Source organism: Bos javanicus, chromosome 24 (assembly GCF_032452875.1).
Source record: "Bos javanicus breed banteng chromosome 24, ARS-OSU_banteng_1.0, whole genome shotgun sequence".
NCBI lineage: Eukaryota > Metazoa > Chordata > Mammalia > Artiodactyla > Bovidae > Bos > Bos javanicus.
In genome coordinates, this window is record NC_083891.1 from 686,656 (window position 1) to 713,562 (window position 26,907).

Consider the following 26,907-nt stretch of genomic DNA (forward strand, 5'->3'; position numbering starts at 1 on the left):
GGGGACAGTGCTTACCTGTGACACTGGGGTCGCCCCTCAGGTCCCTCGGACAGTGACCGCCCTGTGCCAGCGGGACCAGGCTGAAGGAGGCAGCCCCCTGGTCTCCACCAGTTCACACAGTTCCCTTGAGAACGGAATGTCTCAAGAGGTTGGGGAGTGTCTCCTATAAAGGCCAGAAGAGGTATTTCAAGGAAAACGCACAGTTCTGTATAGAAAGTTGAGTTGGAGCTGTTTCTACTAAGCAGCTTGTTTTAGAGCATTTACAATGGGGGCAAGGCCAAAAAAATCCACCAAGTCAAGATACATGAAAGGGAATTAAGTTTTTTCGATGAGTCACGCCAGCCCTGGAGGGTGAGGTCAGCCACTGGAGCTGACCCGAGCTGGTGACAGTCGACACGGCCACCCCGGGCAGCACAGAGCCTCAGTGTGGACCCCGGATTCCCTGTACTGAGTGGTGCAGGGCAGGGGTGCTGCTCTGGCATGGATGTTTATTTTCCATCTGATAATGTGTTAATTCAGAATAACTATTTTAATTAAAAATTATTCAGTAAAAGTTTAAATACTTTAAAAAAAAAGGGCAAAAAACATATGGGGTGCCTTTTTGGGAAACCCATCTTTGTTCCTGAGAACTTACCTGTAGCCTCCTCTGTGATTTGACCGATGAGCAGAGAACCAGCTTGGAAGCAGCTCCCATGTTCCTCTGAGGAGCTGTCCTTCCAAGACTGAGCAGAGTGGGCAGCTTCCCAGGCCTGGTGCCACACTGGCCAAGAGGGCTCTGTGTCCGGGCCCTGGACAAGCCATCCACTAGGACAAGGCAGGTATTTTTAATAGTAACTCCACTTGGAGTTATATTTTCCGGTGAGAAAAATATATGAGGGTCACTTTCATAGCTCTTCTTCTCAACAAGGGGGACACTTTGGAAATGGGAACAGGACGGTGCTGTTGCCCCGGCTCCTGGGTGAGTGGCCGCGTCCACTCAGAGTGAGAGCAGGTGAACGGCTCAGAGAGCCGCCCGCCCGCCCACAGCCCGCGCGCTGCCCGTCCTGGATTCTAGCTGGCTGGGAGGAAACTGGGTGGGGGGGGTGGGCAGTGGGCATTTTCCTCTGAAATAAGAGGCACCAGAGTTGGGCCTATTTTGGCAGCAGACATGGGGGTTTCAGACCCGCATCACTGACGGTGGAGCACGTTCAGCCCTGGAGTGGCCCTGTGGATCTGAGTAGATCCCCGAGCCCCCAGGGGTCAGCTGGGACAGTGGGGGGGCCAGTCGGGGCCCAGGGAGGTTACAGCATGTGCAGGAGCAGCCTGAGGGTAGGGGGCTGTTTGCTGAAGGTCCCTGGAACGTCACCGACACAGACCACCCCCTTTAAACATGTACAGGTGTGTTCGGATGAACCAGAGAGCTCTGGCAGGAAGCAGCTGTGGCGCACTGTGTCTTGTAGGACTCACGGAGACTGTCCCAAGGAGCGTCTCCGTGTGGGCTTCCTGGGTGGGTGTGGGGCCACAGGCTGGCAGGGACCCGGCCCGTTCCTGCCCCCAGCCTAGGTGGGCAATAGAGGCCACGGCCAGCAGAGGCCCACTGGCCCCCAGCCCGAGGGGCCGTGTGGGAGGGTCACAGCAGGGATGCGGGGAGGAGCAGGAAAGCCAGGGTGGGCGGCTCGCCCAGGTGCAGGGCAGCAGCGTGCCCCCGTTCCCACACGGTTCTCTGCAGGACGGCCCACAGCACCCGTCCTGTGACCCGCGGTGGCTTCGGTTCTGCAGGGCTCCTGGGGGCCCTCAGGGCCACTGCAGCGAAGAGGGGGTGTCCCACGACCCTCAGAGGGACAGTCAGTGAGCCCCCCTGCCCAGGAGGAAGTCTTTTCCTCCAGAGGAGCAGGCGTTTGACTGAAGAGCTGCATCGGCACAGACCCTCCCCTCCCCAGAGAAGCAGCAGCTCAGTCATGACCAGCTTCCAGCAGCTGCACGCCCGGGGAGGGGGCCAGGCGCCCGGGGAGGCCGTGGGGCCCCCGGCTGACATGCAGGCCTGCAGCGTTGCTGGGCATTCCGAGGGGAGAGCAGGTGAGGGGTAGGGAAGGGAGGTCAGAGGTCAGGGCTGGCACACGCCCCCCCCCAAAGGAACTGGGTCTGTAAGCGCCCCCGTCACTTGGTGGGTATGTGGCTTCTACAGAGGTGACGGGAATGCCCCCCTCTGAGGGGGCATGCCCCCGGGGGGTGACGGCAGGAGCAGGAAGGCACTGCCCCTTCCCCACAGCTCCCCAAGGCTGCCCCCCAACCCCACTGAGCCCCACAGTGACCAGCGGGGCAAGGTCAGGGTGAGGCTGAAGGACAAGTGTGCCCTTCTGGCATTTGCTACAGGCTTGGAACTTCTGGGATTGTGGAATTTATTTTTAGTTGGCCATGGAGTCAAAACTCTGGAGACAAAAAAGGAAAGCGCAGAACAGGCTGGTGGTGCTCCTAGGGTGAAACTCTTTACTCCAAGCACAGGATGGCTTTGACCCCCGAGTCAGGCCTGGTCAGGCCCGGGCCAAGCTCCGGTGTGCGCGCGTCGAGCAACATGCAGGCTGACGACAGGAGCCGGGCCCCAAAGCCGTCCCGCCCCTCCGAGCGGAGCGGGGCGAGGACGCGGTGCCGCCCCCAGGCCCCCAACTGCCCCCGCAGGTCAGGTCGGCCCCGCTGGTGCCCACGGCCCCTCCGCGGAGGCCCCGGCCGAGCCGGCACCGTCCGGGCTCTGCGAGCTGTCGTCCTCTGTGGCGGTGGCGGAGGCGGAGGCGGAGCGCGTGCTGTCCTCGCGCAGGGCGGGTTCGGGGCTGGCGGCGCGCTGCTGCTGCTCCTTGAGCTCCGAGTAGGAGCGCGAGAAGGTGTGGAAGATGGAGGTGACCGGGAAGGCCATGAGCAGGATACCGCTGAGGATGCTGCTCAGCGCCACCACCTGCCCGGGCAGGCTGCGCGGCACCATGTCGCCGTAGCCCACGGTGGTCATGGAGATGACGGCCCACCAGTAGCTGGCCGGCACGCTGGAGAAGTCGCGGCGCGCGCCCAGCTCGCGCTCGGCCAGGTGTACGAGCGGCGCAAAGAGGGCCATGGCCACGCAGAGGAAGAGCAGCAGCAGCCCGAACTCGCGCGCGCAGCGCCGCACGGTCAGGCCGAGCGAGCGCAGCCCCAGCGAGTGGCGCGCCAGGCGCATCACGTAGAGCACGCGCAGCGCCCGCAGAAGCCGCAGCACCAGCCCCGCGCGCTCCAGCAGCTTGTTGCCTCCCGCGCCGGGCCGGGCCGCGAGGCCCACGAGCAGCGACACGTAGAAGGGCAGGATGGCCAGGATGTCGATGATGTTGAGCGGGGTCCGCAGGAAGGCGCACTTGCTCTCGGCCTGCAGCGAGCGCAGCAGGAACTCGAAGGAGAACCAGGCCACGCACACCGTCTCCAGCACGAACAGGTTGCGACACTTAGGGGAGCACTCGCCCTGCAGGGAGAGGGGGACTCCTGTTGAGGGCACGGAGGCCTATCCCTCCTGGGCTGCCCTTCCTCCAGATGACTGCACTGCAGGGCAAGGGTTGTGGACAAAAAACCAATTACTGTTTTTTTAAAAAAAGAAGTACTAGGAGGTGGGCTTCCTGCGAAACAGTGAGCAGAGCTCAGGTGACCCGCTCCCCAGCAAAGTAGGGGAATTTGTTTACAAAAAAAAAACCACTTAAAGCTGCGGAAGCCATTCCAAGGACAACAGCAGATGAAACATTTGTTCAGGAAAATCTATGGAAATTCATTTTAAAGAGAGCCTTTGGTATTTGAATCAAGACCCCCCCCCCCCAAAAAAAAAGTCCCAGACCATGGAGGAGGCTGCTCAGGGAGATACCAAAAAGATAATAAAATAGTTCACTAAAATAATCCAACCAATCATTAAACACTCAGCAGAGAACAGTAACATGAAGTGGGGAGGGCGATATCCAGTGTTCCTGGATATTTTATCACCTAAAGTGCCCAGTTTTCAATAAAAAATCATGGGGCAGGCAAAGAAACAGTAAAGTATGACCCATACATCAGAAAAAAGAAAAAAATCAGGCAACAGAAACTGCCTATGAGAATGACCAAATGTCAGATTAACAAAAAGCTTCAAAACTGCCATTATAAATATGGTCACAAAACTAAAGAAAATTTGATTGCCGGTTCATAGCATCAGATGGAGAATATCAATAAAGAAAAATGTTTAAAGAGTCAAATGGAAAATTTGAAGTTGAAGCATACAGTAACAGAAAATTCACTACAGGAGCTCAGCAGTGGATGTAAACTGTCAGAAGAAAGGGTTGGAGAACTAGGAGACTGCCGGTGGCGATTACGCAGGCTGAGAACAGCGAGCACCTGGGACACGCGGGTTGGGCCAGCACCGTGGCATCAGGTACCAGCGGGAGGGGGAAGAGCAAGGAGGAGAGTGTTTGAGAAACAGTGGCTGCAAACCCCCCAGATCTGCTGAAAAGCAGTGACCCACACACCCAGGAGGCTTGCTGAGTTCTGCCAGGGAAGAGACATCACAGGAAAGATACTGAAGGCCACAGATAAGGAGAAAATCTTGAGAATAGCAGAGACGGCGACGATCACCTGAGAGGTCACTCAGGTGAGATTAACAACCTAACATCTCAGCAGGAAGCTGTGGATAACTGTGTTCACATCACTCAGAAAACACCTGCCTACCTGAGGCTCCTATATCCAGCAACACTGTCATCAAAGCATGAAGGTGAAATGAAGACTAGCCCAGAAGAACAGACACTGAGAACTACCTTACGGAACTCTAAAGGAAGGTCTTCAGACTGAAAACCAGTGGTTCCAGCCTCTTCTCAGATGTGATACCAAAATCAGGAGCAAACAAGATAAAACAGATAGATTAAACTTGCCAACCAAAGTCTGTCTAGTCAAAGCTATGGTTTTTCCAGTAGACATGTACCTATGTGAGAGTTGGACCAAAAAGAAGGCTGAATGCTGAAGAATTGATGCTTTCGAACTGTGATGCTGGAGAAGACTCTTGAGAACCCTTGGATAGCAAGGAGATCAAACCAGTCAAACCAGTCAATCCTAAAGGAAATCAACCCTGATTATTCATTGGAAGGACTGATGTTGAAGCTAAAGCGCCAATATTTTGGCCTGGTGTGCTGCAGTCCATGGAGTTGCAAAGAATCAGACATGACTTAGCAACTGAACAACAAGGCTACAATGAGGTTGTGTGTGGGCCCTGGTCCAGCAACAGGACTGGTGTCCTTTTGAGAAGAGGAGGTAAGGAGACACACACACATGCAGAGGCAGGACCATGTGAGGATACAGGAGAAGACCATCGTCCACTTGCCAAGGGGAGAGGTCTCAGGAGAAAGCAACCTGTCAACACCAGGATCTCAGACTTCAGCCTCTGAGATTATGAGAAAACAGGTTTCTGTTCAGTAACATGGTCAGTGATACTTAGTTACAGCAGCCCTAGAAGACTAGTAGCCAAGAGGAGCTACCCCACGTCCAAGGTAAGGAGGAGCAGCTGCACCTACAGCCATGAAGAGATACCCCACGTCCAAGGTAAGAGAAACCCAAGTAAGACAGTAGGCGCTGAGAGAGGGCATCAGAGGGCAGACAGACTGAAACCATAATCACAGACAACTAGCCAATCTGATCACATGGACTTGTGATCCACATAGACATGCTTGTCTAACTCAATGAAACTAAGCCATGCAGTGTGGGGTCACCCAAGACGGACAGGTCATGGTGGACAGGTCTGACAGAATGTGGTCCACTGGAGAAGGGAATGGCAAACCACTTCAGTATTCTTGCCTTGAGAACCCCAGGAACAGTATGAAAAGGCAAAAAGATAGGACATTGAAAGATGAAGTCCCTAGGTCGGTAAGTGCACAATATGCTACTGGAGATCAGTGGAGAAATAACTCCAGAAAGAATGAAGGGATGGAGCCAAAGCAAAAACCACATCCAGCTGTGGATGTGACTGGTGATAGAAGCAAGGTCCAATGCTGTAAAAAGCAGTATTGCATAGGAACCTGGAATGTCAGGTCCATGAATCAAGGCAAATTGGAAGTGGTGAAACAGGAGATGGCAAGAGTGAATGTCGACATTCTAGGAATCAGCAGACTAAGACGGACTGGAATGGGTGAATTTAACTCAGATGACCATTATACCTACTACTGTGGGCAGGAATCCCTTAGAAAAAATGGAGTAGCCATCATGGTCAACAAAAAGAGTCCAAAATGCAGTACTTGGAAGCAATCTCGAAAACGACAGAATCATCTCTGTTCGTTTCCAAGGCAAACCATTCAATATCACGGTAATACAAGCCTATGCCCCGAGCAGTAATGCTGAAGAAGCTGAAGTTGAACAGTTCTATGAAGACCTACAAGACCTTTTAGAACTAACACCCCAAAAAGATGTCCTTTTCATTATAGGGCACCGGAATGCAAAAGTAGGAAGTCAAGAAACACCTGGAGCAACAGGCAAATTTGGCCTTGGTGTACAGAATGAAGCAGGGCAAAGGCTAATAGAGTTTTGCCAAGAGAACGCATTGGTCGTAGCAAACACCCTCTTCCAACAACACAAGTGAAGGCTCTACACACGGACATCACCAGATGGTCAACACCGAAATCAGACTGATTGTATTTTTTGCAGCCAAAGATGGAAAAGCTCTATAGAGTCAGCAAATACAAGGCTGGGAGCCTACTGTGGCTCAGATCATGAACTGCTTATTGCCAAATTCAGACTTAAATTGAAGAAAGTGGGGGAAACCATTAGACAATTCAGGTATGACCTAAATCAAATCCCTTATGATTATACAGTGGAAGTGAGAAATAGATTTAAGGGAATAGACCTGATAGACGGAGTGCCTGATGAACTATGGACGGAGGTTCGTGACATTGTACAGGAGACAGGGATCAAGACCATCCCCATGGAAAAGAAATGCAAAAAAGCAAAATGGCTGTCTGGGGAGGCCTTACAAATAGCTGTGAAAAGAAGAGAAGTGAAAAGCAAAGGAAAAAAGGAAAGATATACCCATTTGAATGCAGAGTTCCAAAGAATAGCAAGGAGAGATAAGAAAGCCTTCCTCAGCGATCATTGCAAAGAAATAGAGGAAAACAATAGAATGGGAAGGACTAGAGATCTCTTCAAGAAAATTAGAGATACCAAGGGAACATTTCATGCAAAGATGAGCTCAATAAAGGACAGAAATGGTATGGACCTAACAGAAGCAGAAGATATTAAGAAGAGGTGGCAAGAATACACAGAAGAACACTGAATACACTGAATGTCTTCATGGACTCACAAATCTACCACCTTTGCAACTCCTTCCTGGAATGTTAGAACTTAGAATGTTCACACACACACACACACACACACACACCCTCATCTGTTCCTTAAAACCCTGCGTTGTCTTCACTGTTGGGCAGGCTCCAAGTTCCATGCTGCCTTTTGCTGCTTTGTTTCTTGTGGGCTTTATCACATCATGTTCTCCCTCAGTCACAAATGAGTTTCAAATGAGTTTCATGACAACGATCATGTAATCCATCATCCAGCCTCTATAAAATAAGGAATGCACACTGATGTTTTAAAGGCCCTGTTCCCTGGCGAGGAGTCTGGAGTTGCCAAGTGGGGAAGAAGCAGTAAAGAAAGGAACACTGGGTGGATAGGCATACATTTTCCCTCTCTTCCCTTCAACCAGAGATGCTCTATCTGGATCTGTTTTATTAAAGTTCTAAGTTAGATTTTCCTTGAAAACTGAGTTCTGCTGCATTAAAAACTGTTATAAAATCACTCGTCTAAAAAAAAAAAAAAGAATACACAGAAGAACTGTACAAAAAAGATCTTCACGACCCAGATAATCACGATGGTGTGATCACTCACCTAGAGCCAGACATCCTGGAATGTGAAGTCAAGTGGGTCTTAGAAAGCATCACTATGAACAAAGCTCGTGGAGGTGATGGAATTCCAGTTGAGCTATTTCAAATCCTGAAAGATGATGCTGTGAAAGTGCTGCACTCAATATGCCAGCAAATTTGGAAAACTCAGCAGTGGCCACAGGACTGGAAAAGGTCAGTTTTCATGTCAATCCCAAAGAAAGGCAATGCCAAAGAATGCTCAAACTACTGCACAGTTGCATTCATCTCACATGCTAGTGGCTCCCTGGTGGCTCAGAGGTTAAAGCGTCTGCCTCCAATGCGGGAGACCCGGGTTCAATCCTTGGGTCAGGAAGATCCCCTGGAGAAGGAAATGGTAACGCACTCCAGTATTCTTGCCTGGAAAATCCCGTGGATGGAGAAGCGTGGTAGGCTACAGTCCACGGGGTCGCAAAGAGTCGGACACGACTGAGCAAGTTCTCTCTCACTCACATGCTAGTAAAGTAACGCTCAAAATTCTCCAAGCCAGGCTTTAGCAATATGTGAACCATGAACTTCCAGATGTTCAAGCTGGTTTTACAAAAGGCAGAGGAACCAGAGATCAAATTGCCAACATCCGCTGGATCATGGAAAAAGCAAGAGAGTTCCAGAAAAACATCTATTTCTGCTTTATTGATTATGCCAAAGCATTTGACTGTGTGGATCACAATAAACTGTGGAAAATTCTGAAAGAGATTGGAAGAGCAGACCACCTGACCTGCCTCTTGAGAAACCTATATGCAGGTCAGGAAGCAACAGTTAGAACTGGACATGGAACAACAGACTGGTTCCAAATAAGAAAAAGAGTACATCAAGGCTGTATATTGTTACCCTCCTTATTTAACTTATATGCAGAGTACATAATGAGAAACACTGGACTGGATGAAGTACAAGCTGGAATCAAGATTGCTGGGAGAAATATCAATAACCTCAGATATGCAGATGACACCACCCTTGTGGCAGAAAGTGAAGAACTAAAGAGCTTCTTGATGAAAATGAAAGAGAGCAGTGAAAAAGTTGGCTTAAAGCTCAACATTCAGAAAACTAAGATCATGGCATCCGGTCCCATCACTTCATGGGCAATAGATGGGGAAACAGTGGGAACAGTGGCTGACTTTATTTTTCTGGGCTCCAAAATCACTGCAGATGGTGACTGCAGCCATGAAATTAAAAGACGCTTACTCCTTGGAAGGAAAGTTATGACCAACCTAGATAGCATATTTAAAAGCAGAGACATTACTTTGTCAACAAAGGTCTGTCTAGTCAAGGCGATAGTTCTCCAGTGGTCATGTATGGATGTGAGAGTAGGACTATAAAGAAAGCTGAGCGCTGAAGAATTGATGCTTCTGAACTGTGGTGTTGGAGAAGACTCTTGAGAGTCCCTTGGATAGCAAGGAGATCCAACCAGTCTATCCTAAAGGAGATCAGTCCTGAGTGTTCATTGGTAGGACTGATGTTGAAGCTGAAACTCCAATACTGATGCGAAGAGCTGACTCATTTGAAAAGATCCTAATCCTGGGAAAGATTGAGGGCAGGAGGAGAGAGTGACGACAGAGGATAAGATGGTTGGATGGCATCACCGACTCAATGGACATGGGTTTGGGTGGACTCCGGGAGTTGGTGATGGACAGGGAGGCTCGGCGTGCTGCGGTTCATGGGGTCATAAAGAGTCGGACAGGACTGGGCGACTGAACTGAACTGAGCAGACTAATACAGACACTAACACAGAGTGTCTGGGAAGTATAAGACGAGCCGCAGAATGGAAGGACATATGTACACGTCATATGTGATAAGGGACTTGCATTGAGAACACAGAATTCCTCCAATTCAATGATTAAAAAAAAGACAACCCAATTTAAAACATAGGCAAGGAATCTAAATAGACCTTTGTCCAAAGAAGATACACAAGTGACTGAGAAGCACATGAAAAGGGGCTCAACACCATTCATCACCCGGGAAATGTTGGGCAAACCCACCCTCAGCTCCCACTTTACCCCCACCGGGGCAGCCAGAGTGCAAGAGCCGACAACAAGTGCAGGAGAAACCAGGCCTCGTGCACTGCTGATGGGAGCGTGCCACAGTCTAGTCACCTTGGAAAGAGCCTGGCTGTGCCCCCAAACCTTCCTCATGGAGTGGCCACACAGCCCAACCATCCCACTCCTAGGTGTGTGCCTGGAGAAGTCAACACGCACGTGCACACAGAAACCTATACATGGATGTTCATGGTCGAGTAAGTCACAACAGCCAAGAGCTGGACACAACCCTGATGTCCACCTGCTGACGGATGGACTAAAAATCTGGAAGCTGCACACACACTGGGATACTATTGGGCCATGGAAGAAATGAAGCGCTGACTCCTGCTACAACATGGATGAACCTTGAAGACAGCTCAGGGTGAGAGGGTCCAGTCATGCCAGACATGCTGGGTGGTTCTGTTCTCAGGATCCAGAACAAGGAAATATTTAAGACACAGCCTTGGTAGCTCAGGGCTGGCAGGAGCAGGGAGGGGCTGAGGAGTGTGTGAACCAGCCACCAGGGTCTTCTGGGAGATGGAGATTCTCTAAAATCAGACGGAAGTGGTGGCTCCAGAATTTGTGCACACTCCAGAAACAGCGGAATCATACACTCAAGAGGGGTGAACTGTACAGTATGAGTCAAATAGCAGCAGAGCTGTTGCTAAGAAATAACTATTAGGGCTTCCCTGGTGGCTCAGGGAATCTAGAATCTGCCTGGCAACACAGGAGACACGGGTTCCATCCCTGGTCCAGGAATATCCCACATGTGGTGGAGCAACGGAGCCAAACTGCTGAGCCTGCGCTCTAGAGCCCACGCACCACAGCCTCCGAAGCCTGAGTGCCCGGAGTACTGCTCCACGAGAGCAGCCACCTCGATGAGAAGCCCGAGCACACAACTAGAGAAAAGCCGGTCCAGCAACCAAGACCCAGCACAGCCACAGATAAATACACAAAATGATATGAAAGGCTTCTACCCTGGCAGCCCCATGGCCCCTGCGGCCTCGTTCCGCCTCAGCTCTTCTGGGCAGCCTGGGCATCGCTGGGGCCAGGCTCTGAGAGGCCAAAGCTCCTCTGGGCAGCCCTGACACCCCAGGCCTCTGCCCTCCTTGCCAGGCCTGGGGGCCTCAGGACACGGAGGGAATTAGGCGGGAAGGGGCCGTGGGGCTGACGGGGCAGAAGCCCTGGCAGCGGGAAGGGGGACTCGCCATCCTCACCTGGAGTCTGATGACCTCAGCCCACAAAGTGCTTGGGGGTCCCATGACCCACACCCCAAGAACACCCGCGTATGACGTCCCCTCGTCCAGGCTGAACTTGGGCTCCTGGCCCCCCCATCATCTCTTGGCCACGTCCAGCCGCAAGCCCCCATCGGGTAGGCGGTGACCCTGAGTGCAGGAGGACGAGGGACGAAGACCCTAGGCCCCCCTGGGGCGGGCGGGAGGCAGCCCCTTGGCCCCCACACCTGCCCAGAGGCAGGTCAATCCAGTGGATTCGGCCTGCGAACCCCTGCGCCCCACCACTCTCTTAAATTCAGGAGGATAAGTGGAGGGAACTATTTTGGGAACTTTTAGAAAATGACCCTAATTCATCATAATTTGACACATCTGGCCTATTTGGCCAAAATTGGGTCAGCAGTAAATCTACACACCCGAGGTCCTTCCCTCCCCCACGTCTCCATCATCTCCAAGCGCCCCCAGAGCAGTGCCAGCCTGCCCCACCCAGCCGCGCACTCATGGGCCTGCCCCGCGGGCCCTGGGGCTCCCGGCTCCTTCAGGCTCCGCTTTCACCCTTTCCTGACAGGCCTCCCCCTCAGTGGCCGAGCCCCTGGGCTTCGCAGGTGAGAAGGTCAGGTGGGGCCTAGGTGGGGTCCCCTCACCAGCAGGCGGCAGTCTCCCCATCCGGGTGCCCGCGGGTGCATGGGGGCTGGCTCAGCCCACGGCCGGTTCTCCCACACCTTCTGTGGCTGCACCCCAAACCCACTCCCAGGCTCGGGGCTCCTGCGGGGGAGGGCAGGTGGCCAGAAGTGTCACCATGGGTGGGGTGGAGCCCAGGGGACAGGCCAGGGCGGTCCCCACCAGGCCCCTCTGCAAATAAAGTGGTTTTTTTATTTTGAATTAATTACTTTATTTTAATTGGAGGCTAATTACAATATTGTAGTGGTTTTGCCAAACACTGACATGAATCAGCCACGGGTGTACATGTATCCCCCACCCTGAACCCCCTCCCACCTCTCTCACCATTCCATCCCTCAGGGTCATCCCAGTGCACTGGGCCTGAGTGCCCTGTCTCATGCATTGAACCTGGACTGGCGATCTATTTCACATATGATAATATACATGTTTTAATGCCATTCTCCCAAATCATCCCACCCTCGCCCTCTCCCACAGAGTCCAACAGACTGTTCTTTACATCTGTGTCTCTTCTGCTCTCTTGCATATAGGGTCATTGTTACCATCTTTCTAAACTCTATATACGTGTGTTAATATACTGTATTGGTGTTTTTCTTTCTGACTTACTTCACTCTGTGTAATAGGCTCCAGGTTCATCCACCTCATTAGAACTGATTCAAATGCATTCTTTTTAATAGCTTAGTAATATTCCATTGTGCATATGTACCACAGCTTTCTTATACATTCATCTGCCAATGCACATCTAGGTTGCTTCCATGTCCTAGCTAACAAAGTGGCTTTTGAACCGTTTTCGCAAACTGCAGCCTCCACGGCCCGGCACTCCCATGGCACCAACGCTGCCTCAGTTTTCTAGCAGAATAAGCAGGCACCCCGACTAGCTTCCTCAGTAACGCGGGCCATGGGGCAGCCAGCATCCTGGGTGCAGTCAGGAGAGGCCTGGCCTGGCCGCGCTCCCAATCCCGGCTTTGTTCTCTTTTCAGAGCATCGAAAATTGTGCTGTCTGTTCTGCTAAGGAGCCTGCTGACGCCCGAGTACCATTGCTCCTTGAGGATAAACCCAGGTGTGAGGGTGACGAGACGGTCAGGAGGTCAGGGTGGACTGCTCACCACAAGGACAGCACTGAGCTCCGCCAACGCCTGCTGCCCAGCCTGAGGCCCCCAATGCCAGGAGCGCTTCATCGCAGACTCCGAGGCAGGCAGACTCTGCCTGTGTTTATCCAGGGTAATCAGATTCTGAAAACACGTGTCCCCTTGCTGCCCGTGTGTGTTCTGGACACCAATTCGCACCCCTCTGTTGATCCAGCATGGACCCTATGTCCAGCAGAGGAGCCGGTCCGAGCTATTGTCTGCAGCTGGGAACAGGCCGGCGTGTGGCAGGATGTTGAGAAGGGTGAATGCTCTGTCCTTACTAATGTATCCACTCATAACAGCTTTGTGTGAGATTTTCTCTCTGCCTCCCATGAGCACTTAAAGGAAAATATTTATTAACTCAATTTACTAACATTCATAATAACTTGCCTTTGAACTTAGTTGAAGTTTATTTTTTTCCAATTATCTGTGATAAAAGACTCTCATAGTACAAATAGATAATCAGGAGAAGGAATATTAAATCCACTTAGGAGAACAAATTGTATAAAAAGATCAAGCAGTCATTTACATATAAGTCATGAATGCGCTCACTTGAAATTACCTGCACTGAAGCAGAGCTGTCAGTTCACTTTCACATCAACATCCTGTGGACTAGTTTTATGGGCTAACACAGAAAGAAAGGAAGATACCTTGTTGTGAAGTCCTCCACCCTCTGCCTGCCCTGGATGGAAGGAGCTTATCTTCCAATTGGCCCTCTCGACCTCCATGGACCCTCCTGAGCGTGATGTGCCGGCCTGAACCCAGCGGGGGTTCTGGAATCAGACAGAACTGCAGTCACCAGCATCTCACACTTTGGTGCCCTGAGGAGCAGACCCCCAGGGCCCCAACATCCCCGCGGAAGTGACCAGCGTGAGCCAAGATGGACACAGACAGCAAGCTGGTGACAGACAGCAGCGCCGCCCACGGATCAGCAAGCGGGGTGTCCATCTCGGGGGAGAACGGTTCCCCACCACCAGTCTGAATGCTTCCTGCGTCACAGACAAGGACACAAATCTGAAGCCACTGCTCCTCATTTGTTCCCCAATCTTAGTCCCTGGTCCTGGGGTGCATCCACAGCAGTGGCTGTGCTCTTGCCAAGGGCACAGATGCGCTTTCTCCTCTCTTCTGTGCTGGGTTTGGCCCCACCCGTCCGTGCACACGCCCCCGACGCACAGCTGCATGAGTTTCCCTGAGAACCTTTGGTAGCATCGACTTAACCGCACCTTCCTGGCTGCCTGGGTTCAGACATGGCTCCTCCACGAGGGCAGAGACGCCCAAGCTGGACAGTTGGTCCTGCGACGCTTCCCGGCTCCCACGACCCAGGCAGGAGGGGCCCCAGCTCCTGCGCCCAGTGCTGACTGGGTTCATCAGGAGGCGATATTTTCCAGGAAGGCGGCCCTCCCTGCTGACTGTGTCTGCACATCCACCCCGCAGCCAAGAGTAGAGACACGTGGGTAGGGCACAGCTCCTCACGGGTGGGACCGGGGCTGTGGCCAGCACTGAACGGACATCCTGGGGGCGAAGGACAGAGGGAGAGGCGGGCAGGGAAGGCTGCACGGGGAGGACGTGGTGAGGGGCCCCCTGAGGCCGCCTGCTTGTCTCCCACTGAGAAATCCCGAGATGCTCACAGGGAACTGAGAACAGACCACACAGGCAGGTAGACGAAGACGATGGGACTGTGGGAAGTATAAATGGAGGTGAAGACGTGAGGTGTCGGCTTCCAGGGGTGAGCAAACAGAAGTTTAAAAAGCAGAAGGTAAATTTTTTTTTTAAAGAACTAGGCAAACTGTTACCAGGCCACCCAGCACTGGTAGGCCAGGGTCTGGGGACTCGAGCTCCCAAAGGCATGGCAAGGCCTCCTCGGGGCAGCATGTGGGGCGTGGGTTTGCAGGCCCCAGATGGGTACAGCTCCCGAGATGGGCACAGCTGAGGACCCAATCAGGTGAGCGTTTGAGTGGTGGAAGCTGGGTGAGCAAAGTGTTCATCCCAGCAGGGCTGGTGACAGGAAGGGCTGGAAGCAGGAGGGGACGCGTAAAACTACAGAACAGGACTCCCTGGCTGCTACTGTTAGGGGACCAAGTGGCTCCAAGACGCTGCCTGCACGCTTCTCCTCCAGTCTCACGAGAGGCTCCGGAGCAGAGGCAGTGAGGCGCACTCAGGCTTCAGTAATTACCTCGCAGTTTATTTTCACTTTGTTCTCCATATGGCTTTGTACCTGCCCAGCCTCCGCGAAGAGCAAGCATCGTGTTTACAACCAGGACACTCTCTGAGGGGTATGTTCTTTGGGCCGCTGGGGGAGCAGAGGGACAGGCCATCCGGGCAGGTGGGGGGCCTGGCTGACCATCCAGGCAGGATCTGAGCTTTGGTGGCTGGTTTCTCCCCGCTCTGCACCCAGCTGTGCCCAAAGGGAGGTTCCCGTGGGCGTGCCGGGTTTACTTCTCCAGATGCTCACTTCTAGGTTGTATCAGGAAGAGCCAGTCTTCCAGGCCCCCCTCACTGTGCTCCTCAGAGCACCGCCCCCTCCCTAGGAACTTCCAATGCAGGGGTGTCCCACGCACACCCTGACCCTGACCCTCACCAAACTTCTGACGGATGTCAATGAGTTAGTATTTGTGGTAAAATAAACAGCACGAGCTCTTCGTTTGGGAACAGCCAATTTGCTGAATTACAACAGGCAGTGTCTTCTCATTAAAAATGTACAGTCATGTTATAATTAACATCTAGGGCTTGAAAAGTCGCTCGATCATGTCTGAGTCTGTGACCCCATGGACTGAAGCCTGCCAGGCTCCTCTGTCCAAGGGATTCTCCAGGCCAGAATACTGGAGTGGGTAGCCGTTCCCTTCTCCAGGTGATCTTCCCGACCTGGGGATCGAACCCAGGTCTCCAGCATTGCAGGTGGATCCTTTACCAGCTGAGTCACCAGGGCAGCCCCATCTAGGGCTTCAGTGGAGCCTAGCATCACCTGAATGCTCAGGTCTGTTCCCGCCACTGCCTGGCGCCATATAATCTCCCTGCCTTAAATGCGTGGCTTTTAAAGAAAACGCTGCAGGCCTGGGAGGGAAGAGTGGAGGTCAGGGCTCGGGTGCACCTGAGAGGCCCTGGGAACCCCAGCCACATCTGCTCCATGCTCAGTGTTCTCACAGCGGCTCCCGTGCTGCCAGCACAGGGCAGGGGACCCCAGGTCCTCCTGCAACATAAGGTGACTCCTGGCCCTCCCCCTCAGGCCCCAGCTGCCCAGCACGTCCTCGTCACCGCACGTCAGGGCCACCCAGTAGGGGGGGTGCAGCTGCCTGGGGGACCCTGGGGGCCGGCCGGGTGGGTGCGGGCTGCAGGGACCCACAGGCCCCACCGCCTCCTCCTCAGGCCGCGTCCACCCGCCTGCCCGCCCTCCTGGATCTGGAGCAAGTGACCATCCCTCCTGATTTAGGCAGTTGTATGGAGAACAGGACTGTGGCCTCCCCAGTGAGGCAGCTGAGACGGGAAGGTTCTTGAAGCCGAGGGCAGTGGCCAGAGGGGGTCAGCGCAGACTTGGATGCAGGGAACCCCGCGGGGACTCCTCGTGGCTGCAGGAGGGCGGGCGGGAGGTGGCCAGGGGGTTGCCCCGCCTCTGCCTCCCAGCCACCCCACCAGCCACCTCCACCACCAGGGAGGCAGAGGCCTCGCCACAGGCTCCGCTCACACCCTGGGTGCAGCGAGGTGCCTGTGGACAGCCACGCAGCACGGGTCGGCTGCCTCTCCAGCTGCGCCTGCGGACTGGCTTCCCCCATCCGACTCCCGCCCTCCGCGGACCAGCAGCTCCCACTGTGTCCCCCACAGAAGCCGGCGCCTGGACACGGCCTCCTCGCCTCCACCTGCCCCGTGGCCCATGTGTGCTGCAGCACCTTGTGTGCAAAAGGGTAATTCTCTGTGCAAAGCACTGTCGAAAGCCGTTTCACAAGCATTATTCAATTTAATCTCAACAACTCTGAAGTATCCTCATTTTATAGATGAGAAAACAGGCTCAGAAAGGAGACCACGTGTTTTTGGGTCTTCAACAGTCTGTACAGGGGCTGGGGTGGGAGCCCTGGTCTGCGTTTAAGTCTGAGAACTTAACCAGCACCTGTTTGCCTCTTGTGTGACAGAGAAGGTGAACCCACAGCCTTGGCTAGGTCATGGCAGAGTCTTGGGACCGGTCTCCAGTTCTGCACGTCAGGGGCTTGGCAGCTGCCACTCCCTCCGAACAACTAAAAATCTGAACAGACTGAAAAACACACTCTTCTCACGTCTGTAAGAGAAGGGAGGGCACAGGGCAAACCACTACCGCCAAGACTGGAGTGACAGCCGGGTGAACGCAGGGAGCCAGGCTTCCAGGGGCAAGACTCACAGCCGCCTGGAACCAGCACTGGTAGGAAAACCTGAACTGTGGTTTTCAATTGCTGGAGGCTCAGTGTGAATAATGAATAAGTCTGAGAGTCCTAAGCTCCAGGGTACCTGTTGAGATTTACTGGGAGATTTGCTGCCAGGGCCCGCCAAGGTTCTCAGTAAATATGGGAGAAAAGAAGATACGCAGATGGCAACCAGCACATGAAAAGACGCCCCACTCATATGTCATCAGGGAGATGCAAGGGAAAACAACACGGAGACGCCACGTCTGTCAGAAAGGCCCACGTCCAGAGCGCCAGCAGCACAGATGCTGGCGGCAGGGGAGCAGCGGGGCTCTCAGTCAGTGTCGCTGGGGAGGCAAGGCGGGGCAGGCACTTTGGGAGGCAGTTTGGTGCTTTTGTAAAAAACTGAGTATATTTTACCTAGTGATATAGCAGCCACACTCCTTGGTATTTACCCAAAGGAATAAAAAACATGTTCACAAGAAAACCTGCACAGAGGTGCTTATAGCAGCTCTGTTCATAACTGTCAAACCTGAAGCAGCCAAGAGGTCCTTCAGTCAGTGGTGGGTAAACCAACCCCAGAACGTCCAAACAATGGGGTATTATTAAAGGCCAAAAAGAAACAAGCTATCAAGTCAGGAAAAAATGGATAAAACTTAAATGCATATTACTAACTGAAAGAGGTTAATCTGCAAAGGATTTCAACTATAGGACATTCTGAAAAAGGCAAAACTACAGATAAAGTGAAAGGATCAGCGGTGCCAGGGCCTGGGGAAGGGGAGGGGGTCAGGGGAGGCACAGAGGGTTTTCAGGGCAGGAGAATGGTTCTGAGCGACACTGTTATGGTGGATACAGGTCATCGTACTTGTGTCCAAACCCACAGAATGGGGTGGAGACCTAATGTAAACCGTAGGCTTTGGGCAGTTGCCAACGGAGGTTCGTCACTCTCAGGGAGGCTGATGATGGGCGATGCTGTGTAAGGGTGGGGCGGGGGTGCACAGGAACTCTCTGCACCTTCCTCCCAATTTTGCTGTGAATTTAAAACTGCTCGAAAAACTTGTCTTAAAAAAAAAAAAAAGAACCTTGTAGTTTCTATTCTAGGCATTTGAGCATAAGTTTTTTTTCCCCTCAGACTAAAGCACAAATCCAAAACAGAAATCCCCTATTTTTTCTGCCAAATTTATGTGGAAAGTAGAGGAAAATGCCCCGAGCTCCATGTTTATCCCCTGGCACGTGTGGCTCTGTTTCCAGAGCCTTTCAGAGTCTGGCAGGAGGGTCCCCCGTGAAAACAGCCAGTGTTCCCTCCAACGCAGTGGCCGATGACTGCTGGGGCTTGGCCTGCAGTTTTGGGGGCTGGCAGGGGCTCCAGGCCAGAGTGTGGGCTGCAGACGAGACTCCCTGTGGGGAGGGGCTGCCGCTTCACCTTCCTCGAAGTCCTGGGGCCCCCCTCATTTCACAGAAGAGCACGATGATCAGGGCTGGACCTGTACCAGACCCAGCTTCGCCTGCAGCGGAGTATCTGCCAGCAGGTCGTGTCGGTTCCTGGATCAGACCTTTGCAAATAAGAAACCCAATCAGCCAGACTCATGGTCCAGCCCAGGGCCCTGGGAGCCTCTGTCCCCAGCTCGGTCCTGGGACTTGGGGGCAGGGTCCTCTCTGGAGTTGGTGGCTGCACCGGCAGCTGGCTGGGGTCCATCCTCCCTTCCTCCTTTCAGGTTCTTGGGCCTGACCGCGTCAGGGAGCACCGCAGCCCATTGGCACGGTGTGATGACGGGACGCAGACGGCCCCTGCTAGGTGGGACTGGAGCCTCCTGGATGCGGGGCCAGGAGTCCGGCTGACGCGCGTGGGAGGGCCCTGAGGTCCTGTCCTGCTGCAGTGGCTCCAGTACAGCATTCTTAGCCCTCGTGGACAGGAAATGAGCAGTCAGGGGCTGGACTGAAGCCCAGGTCCCTGTGCTCAGGGGCTCCTTTGCCACTGGCTCGAGCCCTGCTGCTGTTGGCGCTGAAAGAGCAGCTCATTGCTCGCGGCTCTCAAGTTGGACGTCCGCGGTCCGGGCACCGACACACTTGGTGTCTAGTGGGTCCCTGCCTCCTGCTTCTCACTGTGTCCGCTCCAGACGAATGGGTGGGCAGCTCTGGGTGGGCACTGTTGTAGGAGACTAATCCCATCACGAGGCTCAACTTTTACGACTCTGTCACCCCCAGAAGCCCCCTCCTGACATACTGAGCTTGGGATTCAGCCTGCGAATTCTGGGAATGTGACATTCAGATGGCAGCATTCTGCCCCCAGCACCCCAAATTCATGTCCTTCTCGCCTATATTCCATCCTGCAGCCCCCCAAGTCTAAGAAACTTCACTATCAACTCTAAGGCCTGACGTCGTCCAAGTCGGGGGTTGGGGGGACTCCAGGTCGAGTCATCAGAGGCAAAGCCCCTGAGCCTGTGCACAGACGGTGACGTGCTTTCTCACACCGCAGCAGGCCGTGCCCCGTGCCCCACGAAGCAGGCTGCAAGCCCGCTGCACCAGTTCTGTCTGTGAGCTGGGGAGCCCTGACTGACAGCTTGGAGCAGTGAAGCCCTCAGCCCGACTCAGGCTGTTAAGCTCGACGAGCGTGTCTGTGCCCACACGCAGCAGCAGCTCTGTCGCCAGCTTCCGATGCCGTTGCCAAGTGTCTTCATGAATTTGGTGCTCGAAGTCGCACTCATGAAATCCATAACTAATTATGTGGGTCTTGATTTAATCATATGAGCTTAGAGTTAAAAATCGACTTGCAAGCCAAACACCAGCCTCCGTGAAAAGGAAGTGATGGGTTGAGCACAGCCTCTGAGGACTCACTGTTCCCCAGGCCGGCGTGTGCACCCGGGCCTCACTACTCGCAGGCCCCGCACCGTCTCCAGGCAACACCCCGCAGGGAGGAATCCAAGAGCCAACTGCCAGAACAAAGGCCTCTCTGGTTCCGAAGGCCTGTCCTTAGCATCTGATTGCTGCGACATCCAGCGGGGTGGGCGCCAGTGTGCACGCCCATTCCTGGGGTCGCCTAACCACGCTGAACACACCTCTCACAGAACCAAGTATTCAGCAGGGACGGGGTGCTCTGGGCGCACCTGATGTCTGCATGTTACCCGACAGCAAGGTGTTGGGGGAGCGGCTAGAAACATGCTCTGTCTCCTTCACTGAGCCCCCAACACCCTAGGAGTGAGGCCAGAGGCGCTGTAGACCCCAAGGCAGCAGAATGGGGGGCTCGCCTCCCTCTGGCTTGGGGCTCTTACGGTGACATGCAGGAAGGAGGTCAGGGGTCAGCCCTGGAGCTGGAGCCTCCTGGCCACAGGGAGGGGACCACAGCAGGAGAGGAGAACCAGCTGAGGGGCCCTGGAATGAGGGAGGGAGTCCCCTGGAGGAACCAGCCCTGCAGGAGGCCCGGTCCCAGCAGGACCACGAGGCACAGACTGGCAGTTTGAGGAGGCCATTGGTGGTGGTTTCTTTCGCAGCAGCAGGGACACACGCAGGTCTACGACAGAGCCGGAATCAAGGCCCGACCCCAAACGAGTCCCCAAGAAGCAGGCCTCAGTGCTTGCTGAGCCAGCTTCAGACGGCGGGGGCCAGAGAAGGGGCCTGGGGGTCGCGCAGGGCGGGCACCCAGGCGGAGCCCAGCCCTCAGCTGCCCCGTGGCCTTCGCCTGCTCTGACTTGGACCACGAGGTGAGGACTATGGAGTTGGGGACCCCCCACCCCCTGCATCTCGATGGGCGGAGCAGGAAGCAGCAAGGGCTGGGGCTGCGTGCCCCTCGGCCCGGGGCCCCCCTCGGCCTGGCGCCCCCCTAAGCCTGGGGCCCCCCTCGGCCCGGGGCCCACTGCTCTCTCGCTGAGCGTGAGGGCTGAGGGTCCTTGGTACCTTGTGAGGCGCCGGATGCAGTGGAACCCTGGCTGCTTCCCTCTGGTGGTCTGCGCCCCGCCCGCCCTGCCCAGCCCGTCCACCTCTGTCTCCAAGAGTCTGCTGACTCCAAACGCCTCAGGTGGGTGGAGTCACACAGGCTCTGTCCTGACAGTTGGCTTATTTCCCTTAGCACAGCGTCCTCAAGGTTCGTCCCACAAGTATGCTTTTCCCATCATCCATCCTATAAACAACGAAAAGCAGAGACCAGCTCTCATTCAGTTACGACATGTGAAAGCAGATTCCTGACAGAACCACCACTGGCCACAGGGGCTTCCCGGGCATCGAGGAGACTCGGGGATGGCCACAGCCTGGACTCTGGTGGGGCAGACTGCCCAGAAGCCCCCAACAAGCACACAGGCCCTGCACAGCCTCAGGCAGCACCAGGGCCTCTGCCCACTGCTCTCAGCCGCCCTGAGCAGTCTGGCTGCAGAGTCCTCCCTGGGGCGGGGAAGGCACCCTGAAGCAACACAAGAGACTCCAACAGTGAGACCCGCCCAGGCCAAGGCAGAGGGAGACATTCCTGTGCCCAAAAGCCACGCCCCAGCCGCCCCAAAGCCAGGGTCTCTGTGCGGGGGGCTTCCTTCAGGGGCCCCACTCACTCAAGGGGGCATTTCATGGGCTTGCAGCAGGAACCACGGAACTGTTTTCCTATGATTCCCTGAATAATGGAGGATACTAATCTTTCCTCTCCCTCCATGCTTTTCTTTACCAACACATAAAAGTAACCACCAAACACTAACGCTGCCAGAGATGACGAGCGACATCCCCAGACTGATGATAACGGAGCCGCACCAGCCACCTCTGATTCCTGAGGACTCTTCCTGCTCCCCAAGATCCTTTTCCAGGAGGAAGTTGAGTGCATTGATCTGGACCATCCACTAGAGTGTGGGTGCCCCGCGGAAGCATCCTTGCTAGTGCAAGACAGGACCTCAGGCTCAAGGGACGGTCGGTGCTGAGCCCCTCAGAGGACGCTTTCTGGAGCCTTCAAGAGAAGACTTGAAATTTTAAAAAGAAATTACTTAGCTACTTAATTAAAATCAGAGATCACATACAGATAATATTTTAGCCCAGGCTAAATTCTACTGGGGAAAAAACCCAACAATCAAGAAAATAATGAAGGGTTTCACGTTCTTCTCTGCCCTACATCTCCAACGCCTTGTGCCTGGAAACTTCCCTGGTAAGTCAAGGCTGCAGCAGCAGGGGAGACAGCAGAAGCTCCCCGTAAACATAAACACAGAATCATCACAGACGCCAGCTGGCCCACTGCTGGGACAAGCCCCAGACCCGAGGGCAGGACTCACCAGACACACGCACACGTGTCCACAGCAACGCGTGTCACAACAGCAAGAGGGGGAAGCAGCCCAGGGGCCACGGATGGACATCGGGCGAGTAAGGAGAGGAGACACATGCCAGGGGACGCTACTCAGCCCTAAGAAGGAAGGAGTGTGACACCTGCCACAACGCCGTGAACCTGAAGAACGCGGTGCCTGCCTGATTCCTCTTAAATGAGTCCCTAAAGTTGTCAGATCCACAGAGGCAGAAGGTCCAAGGCAGGTTCTGGGGGCTGCGGAGTCAGTGTTTAATGGGAAGAGTTTCAGTCTGGGAAGATGAGAGATTTCTAGCAACGGATGGTGCACGTGTGACTGTAGTTAATGCCACTGAACTGCGCATAAAAACAGCTCAGCTGGTGAATTTCATGTGTATTTTGCCTCACACACTCAGTGTTGATGAAACATAAAACCTTTTCCTTCCTGTGGCAGTGACACCACCTACTGTGACTTGGCACCTACTGTATGCAGTGTGCCGGTACCCCGGCACAGGACACAGGTATAAGTCCATGGATTCACCAACACATGGACACAGCACGTGCTCACCCACTGGGGTCCTTACTTCCTAACCTGAGGACTCATTTGGTGAGACAGTGTCGGGTGGCAGGAAGTGATGTTTCTGGAAATGAGGAAGAGGTGGGTGATGGATATGAATGGTGGCTGACATGGGGCCAGCAAGGAGACTCAAGGCCGGCTCAGTCTCTGGTGACACAGCCCTGACTTCTGTTCCCTGATTCTTGCGTAAATGGTTTCCTCCTCAGATTGTATGGAGTTATTGCTGCTTAGAAAGTCCAAACACGTCTTTAGAAGCAGAATCCAAAACCTGGGTCTAGTTAAGACAACTGGAAATGACAGCCCAGGAATCAGACACCCAAACAATGAAGGAAGCGAAACCAATTTCCTAAAATTTACATTTAAATTTGATCTGCAGTCAGGGTCACCAGGCTCCCATTGGAGCCCACTCACAGCTGTTACCAGAGGACCGGACTCTGCATCTCTGAATAATGAGCTGACCACATCAGGTGAACTTGGACATGACCCCAGACAGCGAGGGGCTCTCGGGGAGGGGCTATGGGAGCTCTGACCTGCTCCACCTGGACGGGGGTGGGGGTGTTCAAGTCCAATGCTCACCCCTGGAAGCTGGAGCTGGAGAGCAGGCAGGCAGGGAACCCCCTGCCGCTCCATGAGGAAACGCAGGTGGCACTGTGCAGGGCAACACAGTCACATCATCAGACACGCAGCAGCTCCTCCCTCCTGACCCCAGCCCCGACACCATCCACTCCGGCCTCCCAGAATGTGCCTGAGACCTTCCGGGGCGCATGCAGCACACAAACACCTGTGAGCTCTGGGTGACACCTTAACCCATGGAGGACACTTCCACCTGTACCTCTCAGGTCAACAAGGGAGCAGGAAGTCCACCAACTGCTCAGACACCAGCCCCAGCACCTCCACAGAGCCAGTGCAGGAGCTGGGCGCCTGGAAGAATTCCCAGGTCCCCTTCTTCTGGTCCAGGATGACGGGACTCGAGTTTACAGCACAGCACTCTCTAGAGCAGGCATTTTAGCTCCGAATTGTCCAAGCTTCTGGGCCCGGCCGGCAGACAGGATGGGTGAGAAGGCCGCGGACCAGCGGACTCACTGAGTTCTCAGAACTGGCAGAAATTTGGAGCCTCTGCCAGCAGTGGACAGCCTGGTGCCCCCGCGGTGCCAGCGGCTCTCTCCCCCGAACCGGAGCTGGGGCGGTGGTTCCAGGGCCCATGGTTTCAACCAACGGGGCAGGGGTGCCTAAGGCCACCAGGCCGTGGGCGCCCCTCCATCCCCTGGCCCAGCTGCCTCCAGGCCGCAACTCGAGTCCAGCCCTAGGTCCCCGCTGACCCCCACCACCCCGGCCAGTTCCGTCTCCGCCACCCCCAGCCCTGCCCAGCCCGGCCGCCTGTCCCAGCCCCAGTCCAGCCCGGGTGCCCTGCCAGCTGCCCTGGCCCGCGCTTACCCGCTCCTCTTCGGCGCGGATGTCCGGCATGGTGCTGAGGCAGAGGCCGACCGCCGTGACGGCCACGAAGGCCACGGACACGCAGGCGAAGAGCTTGCCGGCCGGGCCCGAGCGCGGATCGTCCACCACGTCGCGCAGGCGCCGCCGGCCGCGCGCCAGCCGCCCGCCAGGTCGCGGGGTGCAGGCCGGGCTCCCTGGTGCCCCGCGCTCCGCCGGCCCCGCGCGCGCCTCGGCCGCCTCCTCCTCGCGGCGGCGCAGGCGGCGCAGGCAGCAACGCTCCAGGCGCGCCTCGTCAATGCCCCAGTAGGCCAGCTCGTCGCGGAAGGCCAGGGCGCACGGGCCGCGCAGCAGCCGCAGCTTCCCGGCGCGCAGCAGCGCCACGATGGCGCGGAAGGCGCAGGGGCTGCGGTCGAAGAAGAACTCGTCGCGGCTCACGTCGTAGTCGTCGCACACGCGCAGCAGCTCGTCGTGGCCGCGGCAGGTGCGCAGGCGCTCGAGGCGCGCCAGGGGACAGCGAGCCAGCGCGGCCCAGGCCAGGCGCACGCGGCAGCCGCCCACGTTGATGATGACGTGCCGGGCGCGGGCCCCGCCGCCACCGCCCCGCCGCTCCGCGGGCCCGGGCAGCAGGGCCATGGCCCCATGCGCCGCGCCGGGGTCGGGAGGCTGGGCCTGCAAAGGAACGGAGAGCGTGTTAGGCCGCAGGCAGGATGGAGCTGGGGGCACCCTGCCTGCGCGCGACCCAGGGGCCTGGGACCAAACGGAACCCAGGGCTCCCCCGGCTCCGGCGCTTAGTTCTCCGCTGCATCCCTGAGGCCCCCCCTTTACATCTGCGTATCTGTTTGGAAACAGAGTTCCTGAGTCAGGAACCACATCACAGAAGTTGCATGGACTCCTGTGGGTTCTTTTCCACACTACTGAAGGGAGGTTCCAGTCCTCCCCGAATCCTGCCAGAATGGTCCCCCTCAGTGCTTGTTAACATGATGGGGCCACGCTCGGGCACCAGGCGCTTCCCTGCACTGTGGCCACAGGGATGGAACACAGGAAACAAGCAAGTACCAGCCCGGAGCCTCTTTACCCGGGAGTATGAGCGAGGACATGGGCCGGGCAGTCCTCTGGAGGGGAGAGGGATGGTTCTCAGAGTGTGGACTGAGGGCTGACAGCACTGAAATTATCAGGAGAACCTGCAAAATATATATATTCCTGGCTCTCCACTTAAAATTCAGAGTGACTGGAAAACTGCATAGCAAGGACCTCCAAATATCCTCCCGTTAAAGCAAAGATGGAGAAAAAACCCCATCAGAATTGACTTTTTTGGAACTCCAGACACTAACCAAAGGGTAGCAGCAGCCGGGGGAACACTTGAGAAAGAACCCCTGAATCTCGGTAACAATGTTAACTCAGCATTTTAACCTGCCCCTAGCTTCGTGATAGCCTTGAAGGTGACACCCTGCGTTCCTGGCACCACGACTGGCACTGGGAGGGGGAGAGTGCACCCCATTCAGGGGGGACCGTAACTGTTGGGACCTTTCTGGGGGCGCCCCTGAAAGACCCATCAGAGGGCCTGCCTGTACCTCCCCCGACTCAGGGCTCTCCCAGGGCAGAGGTGGCCACCCGAGCAGCTTGTGGAAATCACTTACATGAAAACGTTTGCCGAGACAAGGGATGAACTTTGTGTCACGGCAAACAACAGGCTAACCAGAAGGCTAGGGAGAAGAGGCTGGGGAACGAGATGCTTTGAAAAGCTCTGAGGAATTCCTGGAAACCTAGAATGTGGCTCACATGCCTGGGGCCGTGGGCATGCTCTGGAAAGACCTGAGAAGCCGCCACCTTCCCCTGCACCCCCCTGCAGGCTCTGCACCAGCAAGACGTGAAGGTGGGGGGCGTGCGGTGAGGGACAGCCTGCTGGTGTTGAAGTGCCCGGACACACACAACTAATCTGCAGAAACTGGTTTTTGTTTCTGTTCCAGGCATTTGAGATGCTCTGTCCAATCACTTTCTGACCATTAAGCTAATGCAACAGAGACATCTGCAAGACAAAGACAAAAAATACAGACTTTGCATAATTTATTCAGGAAACAAGAGCCCTGAAATGCTTCCCCATCCACCGTGTGGGTTATAGGAGGCATTTAAGCACTGTAGATTTTTTTTTTTTAAACGACTTAATAGAAAAAAATGGGCAAACTATCACTGAGTTTATAGTAAAGTGGAAAAAATAGACTTTAAATATACGAAAAGACGTTCCAGTTCATTCCTAACAGCAAAATTAAACATCTCAAGTTGCCACGGGTATTGCGTTGTAGGGTGGGAGAGGTTGAGGACACAGTTTATTGCATCCGCTTCTGA

The 26,907-nt window shown here is 54.9% G+C and overlaps 1 protein-coding gene across 1 annotated transcript; it reads right to left on the bottom strand.

The window, feature by feature from the left end:
• Positions 1 to 2,361: 2,361 nt before the first annotated feature.
• On the bottom strand, positions 2,362 to 25,217 carry KCNG2 (potassium voltage-gated channel modifier subfamily G member 2). Its single transcript, XM_061399467.1, has 2 exons — positions 24,565 to 25,217; positions 2,362 to 3,457 (listed from the first exon to the last, which is right to left on the bottom strand). The coding sequence occupies exons 1-2, from the start codon at positions 25,195 to 25,197 to the stop codon at positions 2,657 to 2,659; spliced, it is 1,434 nt and encodes a 477-aa protein (XP_061255451.1). The 5' UTR covers positions 25,198 to 25,217; the 3' UTR covers positions 2,362 to 2,656.
• Between the last annotated feature and the right edge of the window lie 1,690 nt (positions 25,218 to 26,907).

Coding starts and splice junctions, on each gene's coding strand:
- KCNG2 (XM_061399467.1), bottom strand. CDS start 25,197: ATGGCCCTGCTGCCCGGGCCCGCGGAGCGGCGGGGCGGTGGCGGCGGG. Junction 3,458..24,564: donor TCCGCGCCGAAGAGGAGCGG/GTAAGCGCGGGC, acceptor CTCTCCCTGCAG/GGCGAGTGCTCCCCTAAGTG.